At 37.8% G+C, this 16,983-nt stretch overlaps 1 protein-coding gene and 1 long non-coding RNA gene across 2 annotated transcripts in view; both read left to right on the plus strand.

Annotated features, from left to right (window-relative positions):
* The window catches only part of pak1 (p21 protein (Cdc42/Rac)-activated kinase 1), a 52,197-nt gene extending 50,434 nt beyond the window's left edge, over window positions 1-1,763 (plus strand). Inside the window, exons 15-16 of the mRNA XM_017308397.1 lie at window positions 142-279; window positions 804-1,763. Coding sequence (XP_017163886.1) covers window positions 142-279; window positions 804-890 — 225 coding nt within the window. The 3' untranslated portion in view covers window positions 891-1,763. The remainder of the gene's footprint in view (window positions 1-141; window positions 280-803) is intronic.
* A 4,503-nt stretch (window positions 1,764-6,266) lies between these two features.
* LOC103475089 (uncharacterized) lies at window positions 6,267-9,169 on the plus strand. The gene is made up of 2 exons (XR_535285.1): window positions 6,267-6,383; window positions 8,746-9,169. It is a non-coding gene; the product is annotated as an uncharacterized LOC103475089 (long non-coding RNA).
* Window positions 9,170-16,983: the final 7,814 nt, after the last annotated feature.

Genomic DNA, 16,983 nt, shown 5'->3' on the forward strand with positions numbered 1-16,983 from the left:
TTGAAGGACGTGCAGATTTTAATTCAGGTCAATTCGAGGTTAACCACTAGATGGCAGTAAAGTAAAGCTACTACAACTTCAAGCGTCTGTTTGCATTTTGGGGGAAAAAAACGAATAATGTTGCTTTTCTTCTTCTTTTAGGCGCTGTATCTCATAGCAACCAACGGGACGCCGGAGCTGCAGAACCCAGAGAAACTGTCCACCATATTCAGAGACTTCCTGAACCGATGTCTGGAGATGGACGTGGAGAAACGAGGATCCGCTAAAGAACTACTGCAGGTACAGCCGGGTCCAGTGTGTTCATGAGAAAAACAAAACCAAGCAAAACTAGAGAGATGCTGTAGCTTCATTCTAAATAAATTACTAATCAAGTCATGAAAAATAAATTCTGGGACAATAAACTGTCCCAGAATTTATTCTGATAGATGATAATATTGTTTTGAAACCATTTTCAAGTAACATATTGATAATGGTGTATCAATATCAGTATTAGTATACCATTATTAATAAACTTTAATTTTATACAGAACACACCACAGTGAAAGTGGAAGAGAATTTAACTATCTAAAATAAAACAAAACAACCAAAAACAATTAAAAAAAAGGAAATGAAAACCTTAAAAAAAGACTAATCATCAGAATGGAAATGATTGAACTTATTTTAGTTTATCATGAGATTATTGATGAATTGCTTATTGCCACAGGCTTATAAATGCATCAGAGTTGTGAAACATTTGCAGCAGCCATATTTGTTTTATTTTAAATGGATGTTTCTGTCTCCATCCCCCCTCATTCCTCTCCCAGCACCAGTTCCTGAAGATGGCCAAGCCTCTCTCCAGCCTCACTCCTCTCATTCTGGCAGCCAAGGAGGCGGCAAAGAACAACCGCTAGCTGCCGCTGCTGTGGATGGTCGTCATCGCTGAGTGAGTCTGCGGCCGCCGGCCCGGTTACAAAACCCTCAGAAGGACTTGAGTCATTTTCTCTCTCCTCCTCTGAGTGTTTTCTACCTCGAGCTGCTTTATTTGCCCCGTCTCCTTCCACCCCATCCGCCTTGCAGAGAGAAAAAGGCCCCAAACACTCCACCGGACCCAGGCGAAGGGACAGAGGGACGTCTCCAGAGCCCAAAGACGCCGGCTCGTTTTTATTGTTTTTAAATCAGGACCACATCGTTGGACGTTTTTTATTTTGTTTTGGAAGCGATTCCTTTTCCTGTTTTTTATTTTTATTTTTTATGAATCAGCTTTAGTTGTTGAGTGTTTGTCACCGTGGACCGTTGGGATTTTAATCATGTCGATCGTAGCGCCGCCCTGTGCGGACCCGGTCGGGTTTGGTACTTTGTCGTGTCTTTGTTAATGAAACACTGGTTTGCCCAGAGCCATCGATGGACGAGGTTCAACATGAAACCGGATCATCATCTTTCACTGGAGCACCAAAACCACAGGTTGCTCCTCAACAACGTTAATCTATTAATTCTATGGTTTTAATACATAAATTATGTTTTTTATTTGTCATCTTATGTAGCTGCTGTTTAAAGTATTCTGGATTTCTTCTGTTTTTGCTTTTTTGTCGCAACAAAATTTTCAGACCATCGAACTGTTTTTAATATTAAACACTGACGAACAGAGGAAGTTTTAAATGACAAGCGATTCAAGAAGTGAAACCAGAGTTGGTAATAACCAGAGTTGGTTAGTAACTAGTTACATTTACTCAAGTAACTGTTTTGAAAAAAAATTTACTTTTACTACTCTGTACTTTTACTTGAGTATCTCTACTCTTACTTGAGTAAAATTTTGGGGTTTTGGTCCATCTGATGATGTAATTTTTAAATATTAAATAATTAATTTGACCAGTTATTCAGTACTTGAGTAGAGCTTTTACCAAATACTTTTGTACTTGAGTAAAATATGTTGAATTAATGCTACTCTTACTTGAGTACAGCTTTTGGGTCCTCTACTCTGCTAGTAAAAATCAATATTTTACATAATTTTGAGGGCCACACTTGGCCACGCCCCTCTGTGCCTCATGGCTCCGCCCACTTTGCTTGAACTGTCTGGGGGCGGGGCTAGTTATATTAGCCTCTGTCACATAGCGGTCAGGTTGGTTGGTTTTCTGTTATCAAGTGAAATAATAATTTAAAAACTAAATTCAGTTCTGATCTGAAGCAGAAGTGTGACTGAAGAAATCTGTAAATACTTTCTCACAGATCTGTAGATAAGAGTTGTAGAATTAAAACAGGGTGTACTTATTTTATCTTATTATGTCAGTAAAAGAGGAACCGTCCATCTGTGGCTCTGGGTGTCAGTGGGCTCGTTTTGGGCTCTGGGGGAAAGTGCATGAGATCCACTTTTTCTTTGTTTTTATACGGTACGTTTAGAGTAAGAAGTGATAAATGAGCGTAGCGACGATTAATGAAGGATGCTTGTGTACGATAGTAGAGATCATATCTGAATCCTATTTTCAGAAGACGGATAAATGTTTTCCAGCCCGGAGGAGCCCTGTGAACATGAGGTGTATATTTTACATGCAAGAAGAAAAAAACCCGTTCCAGCTTTTGTTTACAGATCCTTTTTTTATACATTGATCAGATCATTACATTTATAATTTTTGGATGAGGAGTTGAGCTTTGGAGAATCAAAAAACTGCAAAAATCTCCTAAACATTTATCCAAAACTGTCTCTGATTTTATGATTTCTTCCTTTTAATGTTTTTTTAGGTACTTCTGGCCTTAAACTGTTTCAAAGGCTTAAGAATTGTTTTACCGTCTGATGGAAGTGACGAGCTGCAGCATTTTCAGTCAAAGCTCCATTTAATTTCAACACAACTTAAAGCTGAACTGTTTTTACTGGATATTTCCCTGCAGCAAATCAGCAGGTGCAACAAAATGTAAACATTATCCGCTTTGCATCAGAAAAACAGGCGAAAGTTTAATGATTTAATGTTTAATAACCGGCTGAAAATGTTGCAGTTGTGTTGTTGTGTCCAGGTCTGAATCCCCATAAAGCTCAGCTGAATATTTAAAGGGCTATTCTGTAGTTTTTCATATTTAGTTTGAAACCAAGAGTCACGATGCAGGAGCTGCCTGTCAAAAACACACAAACACTGCAAAAAAAGTCTTGTCAAGTATTTTTCAACCAGTTTCTGGTGCAAATATCTTAATATACTTGAAATAAGAGAAAATTAACTTACAAGGAGTTTGTTTTAAATTAATTCCTTAATATTAATTATAAAAAGTACTGGTTCTATTAGATTATTTCACTATTAACATGGGGAAAATATCTCGTTATAGATTAAATAGCGTATTATGGCCAGCGTAGATAGGAGGGGGAAAAAAAGGTACATTTCTGCCAAAAATCTTAGTTTTCTAGAAAAATCTTAGAATTTTCTGAGTTTGAAAATTTGCTAGAAAAAAAAACTAATTCTAAATTTAATATCAGTAATTTGAGAAAAAAACAGGAAATAAAAGTAGAAAATTTGACTAACCTCGGCATACTGTCAGTCAGTTGGGTTTCCAAACATATTTTATATATTTATTTTAATAAAGCACAATTCTTTTCGTGATTTTTCACTTTTGATTCTCAGACATAAACAATAACTATCACTTTTTTCAAGGTTTTATATTTCCAAGCAACCATGTACAGTCCCGGTCTGAGCAGATTAGTCTTCAGTGTAAATAACCATGAATGTGTTTCAGCAACTGTCTCATGTAGCCTTAATGGCTTTTTAAGGCTTATAAAATGGCGTTCAAACTGCTTCTGAGTTGACTTGAGTTGAAAAATATCTACTTTTTTCAGCTCCAGTGAGATTGACTGATAAGTTCAGCAGATTGGAAGGAATTAATTTCATATGAGTCCAAAATGAAAGTTTTCAGAGATTTTATCAAATCTACGAAAGACGCTGACTGCTTATAAAGCTCCAGATAACCCCACTTTTTTAAAAATAAAGCAGAACTGTCCTCTAAGTCGGCGGTGTCCAGACGTTTAGCACCAAATCACCAAGTTGAAAGCACACAACACTGAACTGTATTTAGCTCATTTTAATTATTGGGTGCAATAATGTGTTTTTGAGTAAAAAGTCACTGGATATTTGTGGCTCTGCTCACTTTGTCATTAAAATGAAAGCAAAAATAAAAAAAATTAACACTTATTTTGTACTTAAAATGTATTATTTAAAGTGTAAGTTTGTTATTGAAAATCTCATACAAAGAAAAACAAATCTGGATCAGCTCCATTTGCTGGAGTAAACCATGCCCAAACTGCGTCCAGGAGCCACACAAAACCAGTCCAAGGACCGCAAATGGCCCACGGACTGCATGTTGGACACCCCTGGTCTAAGTGCCAACAGTCATTTCCTGTGTCACCTGATGTATAAAAGAATAACACTAATACACAAACGAATAACACTAGTAATGTCAGGTACTGTCCACACAACAGCGCCACCTGCTGGAAATCCTCATGATAATCTTCATAAATGAGTTTTGCACAACAGCAGCAGCTTTGATGGGGATTCAGACTCGGTCCAATGTTACTATGACAATGAGAAGATCAAACAAAGTTTCCAATCTTTACTGTATCAGAGCCATAATTTATCTGTTTGTAGAAATTGTTTTTGATTCTTCAAGACAACTGAAGAGGAACAAATAAAACGGTACAAAAACGGATGTGACTTGTTTTCTTTCCAGAAAGTCCAGATAAACATGGTGCTTAAATCCAGATTAGTGGCAGAAACTTCCAGTCACCATGTTGAGCCAGTTATTTTTATTTATAACATTGTTTCCTGAGCCTCTAAACCCTTTAAGACAATTATGTAAACTCCTGTTCTGTAAATCTGGGAGAAAAATAATCTAAAATCTCTCACTGACTTCTTTCTGTCACACTCTGAGGATTTCCACTTTAATTAGCAGAGATAATTACCGTTCTCCCGCTTTCATCTTTGGATAATGAGGCAGTGTGTGAGTCAGTGTTGAGGCCTCCAGTGGCCGAGCGGTGGATCCGGTCCAGGTTGTTGCGTAATTCTGAACTTTCATTAATGTTTCAGCTGAGTGAACCCAGGCCTGTTGGCGTTCACATCTGAAAAAACAGGCAGAACATCAGGAGGAAGCAGCCCACCGGGTAATTCCTCGTGTGGCGTGGCGATTTACACGTGCTTTTAGCTAATATTATATCACTGGAGTTGAGAAGTTGTAATTTAGGGGCCTTTAATGAACAGGTATCTTATTGTACGAATATGTATCTGATGAAACTTGACCACAGAGATGCATAAATAGGAAGAGTTTTTAGGCTATGTTCACACTGCAGCCTGAAGTGACCCAATTCTGATTTCTTATATATGTATATTTAATTTTTCTACGTTAATGCGACCTGTATCGGATCTTCTCATGACAGTCTAAATAACACAGATCAGATTTTTTTATAATGCGACCCAGGCCACTGGGATATCCGAGCTGAAATTTTCAAATGTGATCTGAATCTGAACGGCCAAGTCTCATTCATCCGACTTAAACGTCATCGATACTCGACAAACGTCACTATTCTGCGTCCTGATACGCGCAAGCAGGGGAAAAAAAACAACAACCATGGCGGAGCATAATGGGGATTAAGCTGTTAATGTGCTGCTCTGCTCGGACAACGACTTCAATTGTAAGCTAGGCTCCACCGTTACCATCCATGTTTACTTCCGCAAACACTGAGTACTTCTTTTTTTATGGCGGTTGGCGAAACACCGAGCACGCTCTCTGTATGTGACGTTACAGCGCCCTCTACTGCGCATGCGGGGCATTGCAGTTCACACAGGCGATCCCATACCTGATCCCATACAAGTCGCATTTGGACATGTGAACGACCAAAAGAAATCAGATTTCACCAAAAAATCGGAATTGAACTTTTTTAAGCTCGTAGTGTGAACGTTGCCTTAGCCTATTTTGTGGTCTCTATTTATTACTGAGTTTGTTTAAATACAGTTTCCTTTAGCTTTCTTATTTTCTATAATGTTGAACTAAGCCCATAATAAAACAATTTTGTTAAATGAATTCATTTTTAGCTCAAATTAATCTTGGAAAAAATGATCTTGCTAATGCAACTTCTGTACAATTTTAAAGGCGACCTTTTATGCTTCCTTGAATGCATGCAAAACTTGTTCATTACATTTTTTGCACAAAATCATTCTCAGATAATGAGATTATAGTCTGATCAGTTCTGCCTATTTTGAGCTGTTTTTAGGGGCTCTGTCACTTTAAATCTCAATAAGCTTCTGTTGGCCACGCCCCTCAAATCAACTCGCATGTGAAAATTACTGCAAACTGATGCATAATTATACCGCACATCTTTGAAAAGCAGAAGTGGAGACTCCTGTACAACCAACAAGGATGCAGCAAGTGGTTTCTGGATGGTAAGTCAAAAATAAAACGCTTCTCTTTTCCAGCAGCCATTGTTCAATGCATACAGCAGTAAAACCAGCTTGTGTTGCTAGGTAACAGCGCAATGTGACTCAATCGTGAGGTCTTTGAAACGGCTGATTTTTCAGACACCAAAAAATATTAACTGCCAAAAAACAGGCAGGTGTTTTTTTTAAGTGTTTGTACTGATTTTAGAAGAAGTAGAAACTCAAATGGAAGTATAAAAATGTGGAAAAAAGTGAATTTTGAGTACTAGGTCCCCTTTAAGGTGGCCATAAACTTAGCTTTCCTCATGGCATAATTTATAGATTTACACAAAATATTTATATTTAGAACCAAACTAAAATTTTTCTAAACAGAATCTAAAAACTTGAGAGATTTAAATTTTTCTCAGAAAATACAAGCAGCTCTGGGGTTTTCATAAAGTCCAGTTTTTGCTCTTATCCCAGTTCAGATTGCATCAAGCGTCTTGCTTTCTGCACCGAACCTTTTGCAGTGGACAGTTTGTCACCATGGTGACTTGAGTGAGAACGACCTGACATTCGGTTGCAGTTTTTCCGCCTGCCTCAGATTCACGCAGCCGTGGATCTTCCTCCCGTGCTGCAGGGAAACGATGATACTGGTTTCTGCTGAGGCTGCAGGGGAGATGAGCCATGACAGGAACAGAGCAGGAAACGGATGAGAAGTGAGATGAAAACAAGATTTTAGAGATGAAGGAGACCGAGAAGATAAAAACTGAAGGAAGAGGAGTGAAGAGAAGAAGAAGTGAAGGTTTAAAGGTTGAGACTAAAGGAAAGGTGTGAGCACAACACAGTCGTGGGAATAACTGGATGCACTTCATGATTCAACAGCTGAAGAACTTAAGCAGAAATAATAACTTTCTTAAAGGGACAGTATCATTTAAAATCAAAGTTTTTCAGCTTTATGTTATGTTATAATGTTATGGAGTGTTGCTTTGATTCTTTGAGGAATCCTTTAGTCTCCATGGCCACCACTGAGCTGTTCAAAACACCTGAGTGGACCTAGCTCCGCCTTCCCAGGCAAAGCACCTCCCACTCTCAACTCCCTCAGATTAGCCACCAGCAATTAGCAACACCTAGAGGAACTGTGCATCTGCTGAGCGCATTAGCAACTTCTCCAATTTTAAGCTTATAAATTATAAAGTTAAGTTTTTTGTTAAAGTGGCAGTGTTATGTGCTTTCCAGCCACAGCGTGATTTTATAACGTAATCAAGTAAAACTCTGTTACCTTCAGTTGTTATAAAATTATGTATATATGTCAAATATGACTTAAAATGATGTTTAGTATTATCATTCCACCAATACCGTGCTTCACAGTGGAATAGGAGATATTTGTGCTGACATGCTGCAAAAGCATTAAAATGTTTTTCAATATTTAATATTTTCTTACAAACTTAGAATTTTAACAAACACAAAGTAGCACATAATTGTAAAGGGAAGGAAAGTGATGTGCTTTTTTGTTTTTTTTTCAAATAGAAATCTAAAAAAATGGATATGGGTTGGTATTCAGAACCTCTTTTTTCCTTCAGTTACTGCTGCAAACATTTGGAGTATTTCTCATACAGGCTTCTATATTTAGAGTCTGATCTATTTCCATTTCCTCATCAGAAGAAATGTTCTCTGTTGGATTTATGTTTGAACTTCTCTACAGTTACTGGTGATTTTAGTTAGAGCTGCACCAATTGCAGTTTTCTGGCCGATCGCCAATTACAATCTTTAAAAAGCCGATTCCGGCTGATATTGATTTGTTTTTTTTGTCTGAAAATGGCAACAAAGCTGTTGAGTTGGTAACAGTGGAGTGACTGGAGTCAACTGCAAACATGCAGACATGAGCTGGTGGGCCGGTGTCAGTCCAGCTTCTCTCGCTGCAGAGCAGAAGAGGACAGTGGCTGATTTTTAGACCTGTGCTGATGTAGATAAGATCGGTGGATAAAATCAGTTTCACATGTAAGTATCGGCCGATCAACAATCTCCCAAAATTAAGGAAATCGGCGCCGATAAATTGGGAAAACCCAAATTTTAATGCTGGAAGGTAAAATTAACCTTGAACAGATTTTCTCTATTTAGTCTTGAGTTTGACCAAGTTATCCGTCACTGTGAAGGGCGTCCCACAGCATGATGCTGCAACCACCAGGTTCCATTCAGGATGATGTGTCTTCATGCCACTTTCCCTGTTTATGTCCTGCCACAACTGCAGTCTAAAACCAAACAAACCCAATAAGAATCGTGAAAGTTTATTAAAACATGACGGAGCCCTGCAGGATTTCCAGTGACTGCTTCTGCCAGGCGTTGTGTCTGACTGTATGCATGGTAAAAGTGTTCTGTCTCCACGCAGTGCAGAAAGTGTGAGCGCTGCTGCAGCCAAGCCCCCCTCCCTTCCTCTTCATCGCTCGGCGTTACATAACGGTCTCCACTGCAGAGGAAGAGCACTGCAGAGAAACTCTCCGGTCTCCAGCTCCTCAGAGGACATCACATGTGTCCACGTTACATGAAGGGCCTGGGGACGCGTCTCCGTCCCCCAAGGCAAGCCGCGTCCCCACAAAGGGCTTCTGAATGCGTTTTTGAGGAAAACTGATGCACATCATACAGGCTGAGGGAAGAATTTTAAACAGGCTTTTACTAAATGTTCAAACAGAGCCAGCCGTCAAACCACTTCGGTCCGTTTGTTGGATCCGATTGTGTGGCTTTAAAAAAACTGAATAAACTGGAGAAGGGAAGGAGAAAAAGTAACATGTCAAACTAAAAAAAAACTAACTACAGCATCTGAAAGTCACATGATATAAAGTCACCAATCAGAAGATGTGTTCAGTTGAGAACTCTGAGAAGAAGTAATCAAGTTAACTAAATAACTAGCTTTGCAATTTTAGCTCCAAACTGAATATTTAATTAGCAAGATATTTAGTTTAATTAAAAAGTCTAAATATTTAGCTTCAAACTAAATATGTAGCTGCTAATTAAGTATTTTGTTTCAAAACTAAATATTTAGTATTTCACTAAATAATTAGCTTGCAAACTAAGCCTTTAGTTTTAGATCCTAACTAAATACTCAGCAAGTATTTAAATATTTAGTTAGTGAGAAATATTTAGCCTGTAAACTAAATATTTAGTTTTGACTCCCAGACTGAATATTTATCAAACTAAAAATGAATAATTAAATATTTCACTTTGAGCTAAAACTAAACATTTAGTTAAACTAAATATTTAGCTTCAAACAAAATACAAACCGGATTCCAAAAAAGTTGGGGCACTAAACAAATGGTGAATAAAAACTGAATGCAATGATGTGGAGATGGCAAATGTCAATATTTTATTTGTAATAAAACATAGATGGCAGATCAAAAGTTTAATCTGAGTAAATGTAACATTTTAAAGGAAAATATGTTGATTCAAAATTTCACAGTGTCTACAAATCCCTAAAAAGTTGGGACAAGTAGCAATAAGTGGCTGGAAAAAGGAAATTGAACATATAACAAACAGCTGGGAGACCAATTAACACTAATTAGCTCAATTGACAACATGATTGGGTATAAAAAGAGCTTCTTAGAGTGTCGGTGTCTCTCTGAAGCCAAGATGGTAAGAGGATCACCAATTCCACCATTGTTGCGCAGAAAGATAGCACAGCAATACCAGAATGGTGTTACCCAGCGTAAAATGGCAAAGACTTTTAAGTTATCATCATTAGCCGTGCATAACATCATCAGCAGATTCAGAGAATCTGGAACAATCGCTGTGCATAAGGGTCAAGGCCGTAAAGCTCTACTGGACGCTCCTGATCTCCGGGCCCTTAAACGTCACTGCACCTCAAACAGGAATGTAACAGGAAAATAACAGCCTGGGCTCAGGAATACTTCCAGAAAGCATCGTCAGTGAACACAATCCATCCGCCGCTGCAGCTGAAACTCTACAGTGCAAAAAGGAAGCCATTTCTAAGCTCCACAAGCTCAGCCGTTTGCACTCGGCCAGGAGTCGTTTAAAATGGAGTGAGGCAAAATGGACGACTGTTCTGTGGTCAGATGAGTCTCGATTTGAAGTTCTTTATGGAACACTGGGACGCCATGTCATCCGGACCAGAGAGGACAAGGATAACCCAAGTTGTTATCACTGATGCATCACTGATGGTATGTCGCTGCATGAGTGCTGGTGGCCTGGGCAGCTTGCATGTCTGGAAAGGCTCCATTAATGCAGAGAACTATGTTCAAGTTCTAGAACAACATATCTAGACGTCATCTCTTTCAGGGAAGACCCTGAACAACATGATGCCAGACCACATTCTGCAGCAATCACAACATCATGGCTACGTAGGAGAAGGATCCAGGTACTGAAATGTCCAGCCTGCAGTCCAGATCTTTACCTATAGAGAACATTTGGCGCATCACAAAGAGGAAGGTGCCACAAAGAAGGCCCAAGACGATTGAACAGTTAGAGGCCTGATGGGAGAGCAGTCCTATTTCTAAACCTGAGAAACTGGTCTCCTCTGTCCCCAGACATCTGTTGAGTGTTGGAAGAAGGGCAGATGCTACACAGTGGTAAAAATGGTCTTGTCCCAACTTTTTTGGGATTTGTTGACGTCATGACATTTTGAATCAACATATTTTTCCCTTAAAATGATACATTCTCTCAGTGTAAACTTTTGATCTGTGATTTGTGACCTATTGTAAATAAAATATTACATGTTGGCACTTCCACATCATTGCATTCAGTTTTTATTCACAATTTGTTTAGTGCCCCAACTTTTTTGGAATCCGGTTTGTACTTGGCTTGCTAACTAAATAGTTTGGACCTAAATATCTGTTGTGTAAACTAAATATTTAACTTGATAACTAAATTTTTAGCTTGCTTGCTAAATAGAATTAAATCTTTATTTTTAAAGCTAAATATTTTGTTTGCTGATTAAATATTTGGTTTCAATCTGTGGCATTTATAAATAGATGAATAACATCCGGTATGTTATTCATTGCTTATAATAAATGTGACTTAGAAAAATGAACCCTGTGTGTTTTTCCGTCATTCAGGCTAATATTTAATCACAAAAACGACGTAAAAACACCTTTTATTCAATCATAAAATAGGAGATCTGTGTATATATTTTCTGTGAGATTCCAGGCTGAAGCTGAAGGAAAAATATTTAGTCTGACTGACTTCAGTTTCCTGTGGGAGGGGATCTCCTTTCTGCAGGTTGCTTTGTATACTGTTACCGTGGCGACCCCCCTTTGCCTCACTCACCACTTACGTTCAAAGGTGCTTCACATCTCCATGGCAACGCGCCTGCGTAGGAGTTGCATCAGCGGAGACGGCGGATCGTGGAGGTTCTGCTGTCGGCGTGGGAGGATCCATAACCTGCAGTCTGTCGCGTTCACACCTGGGAGCTGCCCAGTTTGACACCAGTCTGTACTGGTGAGCTGCCAGCTGCTCGTCCATTTAACGTTCTCACATTTTGACACATCACAAAAGAGAAAAATATATCTGTATACTCGAGGTGTTTATCTGCAACTTTATCGGATTTTACCAACACAAAGTGGTTCATTATGAATGGAAAGCATTAAAATTATAATTGTTGGTATCTATTAAAAAAAAACAAACAAAAAAACCCAGTTTTATTTCATTTGTCCAGGCCCCCCTTTAAAAATAAAAATAAAAAATACAATGTCTTTTTTTGTAAAAACAAAAAGTGATGTAACAGAAGCAGATATTTAAAAAAAGTTAACAGCAATAATGTATTTAATCTGTCATAATAGAAAAAAGTGTGCTTGTCTTTCAAACTCATTCTGTCACCATAAATCAATTTGTTGCAACTGGAATGAATAAAATCAAAATGTATGTTTCGATATAAAAACAAAATGTTGTTTGTAAACATTTATAAATGTTATAGTTCCAAAACAAAAATATTTAGTTACAAAATATTAGAAAATAAAATATTTGTGATAAATGTTGGTGCTGTTCAGTAAATCTAATAAATAAAAATATGTATGTAATGGACTGAAAATTGAAACAATATAATTTAACATGTTTCTCTTCCCACTAATTTACCAGTTAGCATTCAAAATGAAAATAAAGTTGATTTTAATCTGTTGTTTGAGAAATCATAATGCGTTTAATATAAATTAAGTCTAGGTGCTTTAATTCTGCATAATACTGCAGAGGTAAACCCTCAGCATCTTTTTTCCACTCAAACTAAAACTGGAGGTTGCAGAAATGTTCAGTCTCTGAGAGTGATTGAGATTCGGATCAGAACCGGCCTGCCGGTGGCTATGCAACACTTTAAGATGCAGCTTGACACTTCAGAGCGTCTGGAAACGTCGTCTGCTCTGTGTCAGCAGGAAGTCTTCCCTCTGCTGCCTCGTGTGATGGATTGATTATCGCAGCACAACGCCTCCTCCTGCCGTAAAACAGAGACTCATAAATGTATCAGCAGCAACAACAACAACAGCTAATGATGTCTGCTGCTTTCTGCTGGTGATTAAATTCTGTTTTCACGCTGGGGTTGTCATTGCATAACAAAACTAATATGGAAATGGGAAGTATTTAGCTGCACAGTGGCGCAGTTGGTAGAGCTGTGGCCTTGCAGCACGAAGGTTCTGGGTTCGATTCCCGGCCCCGGTTTTTCTGCGAGTTTGCATGTTCTCCCTGTGCATGGTGGGTTTTCTCCAGGTACTCCGGTTTCCTCCCACAGTCCAAAAACATGACTGTCAGGCTAATTGGTCTCTCCAAATTGTCCCTAGGTGTGAGTGTGTGTGTGCATGGTTGTGTGTCCTCTGTGTTGCCCTTGTTCAGGGTGACCCCGCCTCTCGCCTGGAATGTTAGCTGGAGATGGGCACCAGCACCCCTCCTGACCCCACTGAGGGACAAGGGTGTAAAGAAAATGGATGGATGGAAGCATTTAAACGCTGATACTTGATTTCTGGCTAAAAGGTGAAAAGATGTTAGTAGATTTATTCTCATCTAGACGGTAATTTAGTTAGAAAACTGCAGATACGGAAAGCTTTCACTGTGTTTATATTAAATTAATCTGTTTCCTCAAAATTATACATACACATTTCCCATTATGATAATGTGGAAAATAGCTTAAGGGATTTTTGCAGATTTATAAAAAAATAAACGCAAAAAATTACAATTACAGAAGTATTCAGCCTTTCCTTAAAGGGATTGTATTATATGTTTTATGGTGCCATTTTATAACACTATCGAGTCACTGCGTTACCTTCGGTTGTTAATATGACTTAAAAGAAATTTTACTTCCTGATTTAAAGTCTTGACATTGGACCTTTTTATTTTGTCTCTTTAAAAGGCAATATTATGTAAAATCAACTGTTTTGAGCTTTACACCATGTTATAATGTTATTCCCTCATTGAAAACATATGCAGTGTTGCCTTGATTATTTTCATGCATGTTTGAGAAATCACTTAATCTCCATGGCAACTTCCCCGCTCATCTCCTTCAGACTAGCCAGCAGCAATTAGCAAACACCTGGTGCAACTGAGCGTCTGCTGATCTCATCGTATGAGCTACTTCTCAGTATAACGCTGGTAAAAGTAGTCATATTGAGAAACTACAATACAAAAAAAATATAAAATTTTAAATAAAATATAGATCTTAGCACTCTAGTATTGATGCTATCGTATCAATATTACCAATATTTTAGGTCGATCCACGTCCTCTAATTTCTGCAGATGACAGTTTATACAGATACAATAAAATGTTTTTATTATATACATTTGTTATTATAGATATGTTATATTCCTTTTTTCTTTTTTTTTTTTACTAAAAACATATTTATAAAAGTCACATACTGCAGCTTTAAGAGTTAAGAATGATGTACTAGAAGTGAAATAGTGTTTCCCTTCCTTTAACAATCTATAGGAGCAGCAGGACTCTCGGCAATCTGCTGCTCTGGCGCATTCAGGTATCCTAAATGTAAATTACATAAAGACATATGACTGCTTTCCATACATCCTTCATAATATGGAACCGGGCTGCGGTGACGTAAGCAACAGGTTGATTGGAACGTCTCGCGGCCGCCTCAGTGCCTGCAGTTCCACTCTGTGCCCAGGCTGAGCGCGTGCGGTGTGTACCATCCTCACTCTGGGAGCTGCACTGCTGCACGCGACCGCTCACTGCAGAACGGCTCGTGACTCAGAACGGCGTTTAAAAACTCCAACGGCCGAAAAATAAGGAACCGACGGCTGGACGGAGCGGGACGGAGCGTCGGCCATCAGCTACCCGGCAGCTGGTAGGAAACATGTCAGCCTCGGTTTTAGTTGTCGGTTAATATCCGAGCTGAATATTTGGCAGGCAGCGGCTCTGTCTCAAAGGTTTAGATGGATTCTGCTGAATTTACTTTGTTTTTCCGTCCTCATTTTATTTAAAGGACAACCTGACACCCCCTTTTAGGCATAAAAGTCTGTTTTAGTATAATTGCCATAAATCTCTGACAGCACCACCAGCAGAGTTTAACAGCTTTATGCTCAAATACAGGATAATACTTTGTGTACATCTGTAGGAGCTCTAGATAATCATTACTTTGTGACACTGAATCATGTTTTTGATTAGAAAAACAAAGTATTTTTCCTTCCAGGTATGTATATAAGTATCGGGACATCTAAAATGATTTTAAAAAAATACTTATTCAACTGTTAATAAAAAAGCCAAAATTGGCTTTATTCTATCTAACAAAAGTACACAGATGGAAATAAGGATGAAAGGTGACCAACCAAAGACAAATCCTCTCCTATTCCTTTATGACTTGCATTGTTATCTGCATTTAACCTGAAAAAGATATATTAACCTCTAAGGTTTAACAAGATGCCATTTTTTACGATGCTCTTATTGTTTCCCAGTTATTATTACATTTCTCCTCCTTATATTACATTTATTTGATGCCATTCTGCTATAAATCACTGCCTGTCTTAGTGGGTTTTATCAGACTTTTAATTCTGTAAAAGTGATATTTTGCAAAAATCTGTGCTCTATTTTTTTTCAGTGTTCAGTAAAAAAAATGCAAAAGTTAATAAGATCAATGGCGCTCCAATCAAATGGGCAGTGATTGGATTTTTTTCTGTTCATAACTTGCATCAAAAATTAAAAGCAGTCACTTTTTCTTTTTCTGCCTCAGAGCTTCGGCATGCGTTTTGCTTTCTGCATTGTAAAGTCAGATGAAAGATGAGCTTTCAAAAACCTAATAATCCCTTTTATTCAAACTCAAGGCTTCTATCGAGAAGCCTGCATCACTTTTCTTTCTTGGGAAAAAAAAAATTGCATAACTGTTTTTGTATAATTCATGATGCTTAGAAAGAAAATTAAACATAGCAGCAGGTCATCCTCAAAGAAATCTGGAAATCATTGCATCTTTATATCAGATTGTATAATTTCCACAAAACATGTTCTATATCTGTATAAAAATTTGAAAACCAAAGTATTTATGATTAGTTTTATTAATCAGTTGTTTCTGTTGTTTCCATAGTTTAAGTGACAATATATGGCTTTTGGGCGTATGAGGGATGCTCTCAGTGTTATAATTTCATTTAAAAAGGTTTTTGGTTTTCATGTATACATATTTTTTTTATTTTAAGAGTTTACAGTCTTCATGCTGCCTGTAAACATTAAGTCAGTCCTTCGTAAACCCAGCTTCATGTCATCGTGTTGCAGAGTTCAGATTTGGTCTCATCTTGATTAGATTGGTTTTATTACTCTGAATGAATCGTCCCACAGGGCGAACACTCGGTCCAGGAGCGAAGGTAATTAAATGATCTGGAATTTAGTTTTTTATTTAAGCTGCTTACTGGCTTCATGATGACACTGTAAAGAAGCAGCTTCATAAATAAATCATGTTAATTTGACATATCTATTGTTTGAAGTTGTTTTAAAGCTAAGCCACATGATTTGTTTTGTTTTTAGAACGTTAGAACGTTCTGCAGATTTCTACTTTAACCACTTTTTATACTATATTAGAAATACGTTAAAATATGCAAATAAACACATAATTTAATTCCCTTTTTAATTGGAAAATAAATGTTTTATTACCTAAAATGTAATAATTTAGCATTCCCTTAGTGCAGTGGTTCTTAACCTTTTCTGAGGTACCGAACCCATCAGATTCATATGCGCCTTCACTGAACCCTTCTGTAGTGATATATATATATATATTTTTTCCAAATTCAAGACATCTCATCTCTGAGAACAGTTCTTCAAAATATAGTCAGTGTTTTCAGTTGAGCCGACTGTCCAGGAACGACCCAAGGTATTTAAAATTTACCACAGTGTCAACAGGTTGGCCATCGAGAGAAACTGGAACCACTTTAAGGTCTTGTTTAGATTATTTAATTAGCTCTACATTGTTAAGAGAATGAAAAATTAATAATAATAATACAGACTTTGCGGTATTCTGATTTAATAATGTAATTATATTAGTTGTGTTACCACCCTCACGCCACTAGAGGCAGTAGCAACCCCGAAAAGATGCGACTAAGGAGCAGATTTAGAAGTTCACCGAAAGCTACAGAATTTGGTAAAAACTGTGAGTTTTGCTGAAGTAATTAAAGACACAAGTTCAAATCCATGCTGAGAGTGGAGCTCCTT

Source organism: Poecilia reticulata, linkage group LG13, assembly GCF_000633615.1.
Source record: "Poecilia reticulata strain Guanapo linkage group LG13, Guppy_female_1.0+MT, whole genome shotgun sequence".
Lineage (NCBI taxonomy): Eukaryota > Metazoa > Chordata > Actinopteri > Cyprinodontiformes > Poeciliidae > Poecilia > Poecilia reticulata.